Raw genomic sequence first — 3,772 nt, forward strand, 5'->3', positions numbered from 1 at the left:
GTTGCAGAGTGTGTGAGCAACTATATTAACACAGGGCGTTAGGGGGACCACAACAAATGTTTTATATGTAGGTATACTCTTACCATAACTCCCAAATTCCATATATCCGCACTAAATCTCCAACCGCAACCAAGAATCACTTCTGGAGCACAATAATAGCCAGACTGTATGGGACAGGTACCAAGTTGAACAACATCATCATGACTACCATTGCCAAGCTGAGTCGCAGGTGCTGAAATTGGCAATTTGAGGATACATATTGCCTAGTCCTCTCAAACCAAAAGATTCAAAGTTGTTGTGATATTTGAATCAGCTTTGCATTGCATCAACCGAGCCACCTGCTCTTTGACAAAACTCAGGATGATATTCTCACTTTCAAAAGTTATGAGTTACATTGAGTTTCAAGTCTGAGAACTTCCATACTAGTTCATATTCCAATATTCAGTAAGCTAAGCCAGCATGTTTCAGCTACTGGTCAGTGTGGACGACTCTGCATTCAGAGTGTAAATCAACCCATTGCACATTGCCCCGACTGCTCCACGCAGCTGGATAACTGCTGGCTAAGATGTGAACGAGAATTATGTGGTCTATAAAGATGCCGATGCCGACATTGCTGAGATGCTCTCCACAATTTTGCGGAAGCTGTTTTGCCCATCTCTGGAGGCTCTCTCGGCGTGGTTTAGAATGCTCCATCTCCACCACAGCATGGATATATATATTGCCAATGCATCTCTGAATGTTCTTGGAGCAGTTGCTTTAATCATATTTTTCAGACCCTTATCAAGTGATTGGAGTTGGCGACATCAAAAATGAAATTCTAGAGTGAATGAGGGAAGCATCAAGTTCGTTGACGGGATTCAAGACAAGCTGGAAAAGTTTCCTATCGAATATCCGTGATAATAATAATGCGGGGAGCGAATTTAAGGTCATGATATTGAGAAACATGTCTCATACGAATTCATCCGCGCTGTGCTGCATCTCCCCCCCTCCTTTCCTCCTTTTTTTTTTTTTTTTCAATTCGTCTCTTCCAACAAAGGACGCACTACCTATGGATATGACAAAAAGCAATATATCGAGTAAATTCCTTCCTTGTCTCAGTGATTTGGTCTTCCGCAGATTTCCGAATACGTAACGTAACTCGAACAACGCGCATACCATCCCTCTCACCCGTCCGCATCAACCCACACCAAAATGCCCTTCTTATCACCCATCATCCCCTCTGTGGGCAACACCCTCAACGTCTTGTTAAAGTACGAATCCACCACTGCCAACTGCGGCTGTATCCACTTGCCCCTCACGTTGGCTAGTAAGTTATACCTCACCGTATGTCTACTGAGCGGCACCAGTTGCAATGTCGTGGCCTTGGGTCCGTGAAACGCAAACTGATCGCTGGCTTCCATTGTAATGTTGAAGGTGAGAAAGTGCATTGAGGGGTTTTCGAGAGTGTAGTCGAGGTGCAGGAAGCCGGGAAGAGTTGTGGACGGCGTTGTGTGGGCGAGAACGCGGGGCTCAACGAGGGGGACGAGGAAGCGGGGGATCGGAAGTGTTGATATCGTTGATTGGGATGAAGATGACGATTGTTGGTCATTGTTGTCGTCGTCGGGGCGGCGCCATCGTATATCCAGTGCAAGGTTTAAGGTCGACGGCTGCCGGTTATTAAGCGCAAGGCGTTGGATTTCCATGGTGAATTCAGATTCTCGCAGCCCTTCAGGCCCAATCGTAGGGGCTTCAGGGCTTTTGAGAGTTTCTGTGCCGATTCTGCAAATATTACCAGCCGTGATCCCTAGCAGCGACACGTTGACTTCTTCGATGATAAGTGGTTCTAAAGCGAAAGACACTATTTTCGAGTTTAAGCACCATAATTGCTGAAGGCCATTGTGTTTCTGCTCCTGCTCTTCACTATCTTCCGATGGTGAATCGTCGTAATGGAAGAAATCTGGCCACGGTGCTGGATGAATTCGTGGTAAGAATTCATAATTGGCCTCGAACGGTCTAATAAAGGATAGGTCTAAGGAAACAGTTTTGAATATTTTCGTCTCAACATCGGAAACTAGGTGATAGAAGGCAGATATTTCAACCTCATAATCTAGTGGCAGTGTCGTGTTTGTGAACAGGATGGAAAGAGTGCGGCTGGCTCCACAAGCCAATGTCCCAACTGTACGTCTTTTTGAGAGGGTCGAAGAGCCACCCTCAATAGGGGTATCAAGAGAACTAGGGCTTGCATCCTCGGCTGCTATTGAGTCACTAGCCGTCTCATTAATCCATGAAAAAGTTGCTGAAGTTTCAGTGTATCCAAACAACTTGATCTCAACGTCAACCTCAGCCGCTTCGTCTTCGTCGTTATCGATCTGAACATCAAGCACAACCTTCTCATCCGTGTAATAGTGATTCCGTGACCTTGGCGTCGAGATGCGGACTTTCGGGGGTTTCGGCAAGATTCGTGATACTGAAGTATCTCTGTCCTTTCCTGTCCTCCGGGCAATGGGCCCTTGCTTCCCCATTCTCCACCAGACCGACTCATCTCGATTCTGTTCACTAATAACGCAGGATAGATCGAAATTTTCTTGTTCGATTCGTAATGTAATTGACGCCACTTGTGCTTCACCTGGTTCTCGTGGCACCGACACAAGGTTGAACGCCCGTGTCTGCTTCGGGCCAAATGAGAGGTTGGTAGCCCCGACCATCTGAGGCAACCCAGCAGTTGGCGATTGCACGGTTGAAGCGTCCAAGTTTACAGAATCTTGCAACGAAACAGGTACGATCTCACAACCGCTGGAAGAGCTGGAAGATTCATTTTCACTTGCTAGAAGCTTAATAGGACGAATATTGCCTTCAAACGCAACTTTTACCTCCGTCAAGCGAATTGGCGAAGATCCAGCATGAGCACACGACCTGATAACAAGCTGTGACTGTAGGGGCTCTCCCACATTGCCTTCCGATTTGGCGAAGACAAAGGATGCCGCAACTACCGGTAGAAGAATGAACAAAATAATTAGCTTGTTACTTTGAATTCCAACAGTGCTAGGATTTAAAGGGTAACGCACGACAGGAAACCGAGTCTTCTCCTTTAAGAATCACAACTGGTTTCGGTTTCACGGCCGGCAGATTATCAATACATTTATGGATATCGTAACACCATCCTTGCCGCATGGTAAATACTACGACCAGCAAGCAAATTAGCAAATATGTAACCGATCCACAATGGTAGTAGAAAGGACAGTAATAGGGAGGACAATCTTACTATGGTTCATTAACTCCCAGTCTACCCGCAAAACAGTCTCTCTATCTTCAGCTTGAATGGCACATTCTCGTAGCGTCCAAGCAAAATCTTCCATCAGCCCCCACCAGCCCTCCCTCCGCCATGATAGCTGCAGCCATAAAGGCTGTATGAGAGCCAATCCATCTTTCCATTGTCCAATTCTAATATGCTCCTTCGCCATTTTTAGCCTTAGCTGTTCTACAATGCGATTTTGCTGCCTTTTGGAGAACTCCTCTGTTGACGATTCGAGGAAACCAAGAATCAATTTAGAATGGGCGAACCCTGGATGGTCAGACATGGGATATTCATCGTAAGGTTCAGGGGCGAGATAGTTATCGTAAACAGTGGCCCTACTCAGTGATGACGGGCCGGTAGGTTGCGTGGGAGCGACTCGGTCCTCATCTGGAATATTCTCCGCAAGCTGTCTCCTGCGTTCGGTATGTTGGGCAGCACAACGGAACCAGTAGCTCTCATGATGGAGATACTCCCACGGCTGTATCCTCCCGCCAGCCG

At 46.7% G+C, this 3,772-nt stretch overlaps 1 protein-coding gene across 1 annotated transcript in view; it reads right to left on the bottom strand.

Annotated features, from left to right (window-relative positions):
• Nucleotides 1–1,163: 1,163 nt before the first annotated feature.
• The window catches only part of HCAG_01973 (conserved hypothetical protein), a gene marked incomplete at both ends in the record, with an annotated part of 4,179 nt that continues 1,570 nt past the window's right edge, over nucleotides 1,164–3,772 (bottom strand). The window contains 3 exons of the mRNA XM_001544876.1: nucleotides 1,164–2,965; nucleotides 3,045–3,080; nucleotides 3,242–3,687. Coding sequence (XP_001544926.1) covers nucleotides 1,164–2,965; nucleotides 3,045–3,080; nucleotides 3,242–3,687 — 2,284 coding nt within the window. The remainder of the gene's footprint in view (nucleotides 2,966–3,044; nucleotides 3,081–3,241; nucleotides 3,688–3,772) is intronic.

This window comes from Histoplasma capsulatum, genomic scaffold (genome assembly GCF_000149585.1).
Source record: "Histoplasma capsulatum NAm1 scaffold_1 genomic scaffold, whole genome shotgun sequence".
In the NCBI taxonomy this organism is placed as follows: domain Eukaryota; kingdom Fungi; phylum Ascomycota; class Eurotiomycetes; order Onygenales; family Ajellomycetaceae; genus Histoplasma; species Histoplasma mississippiense.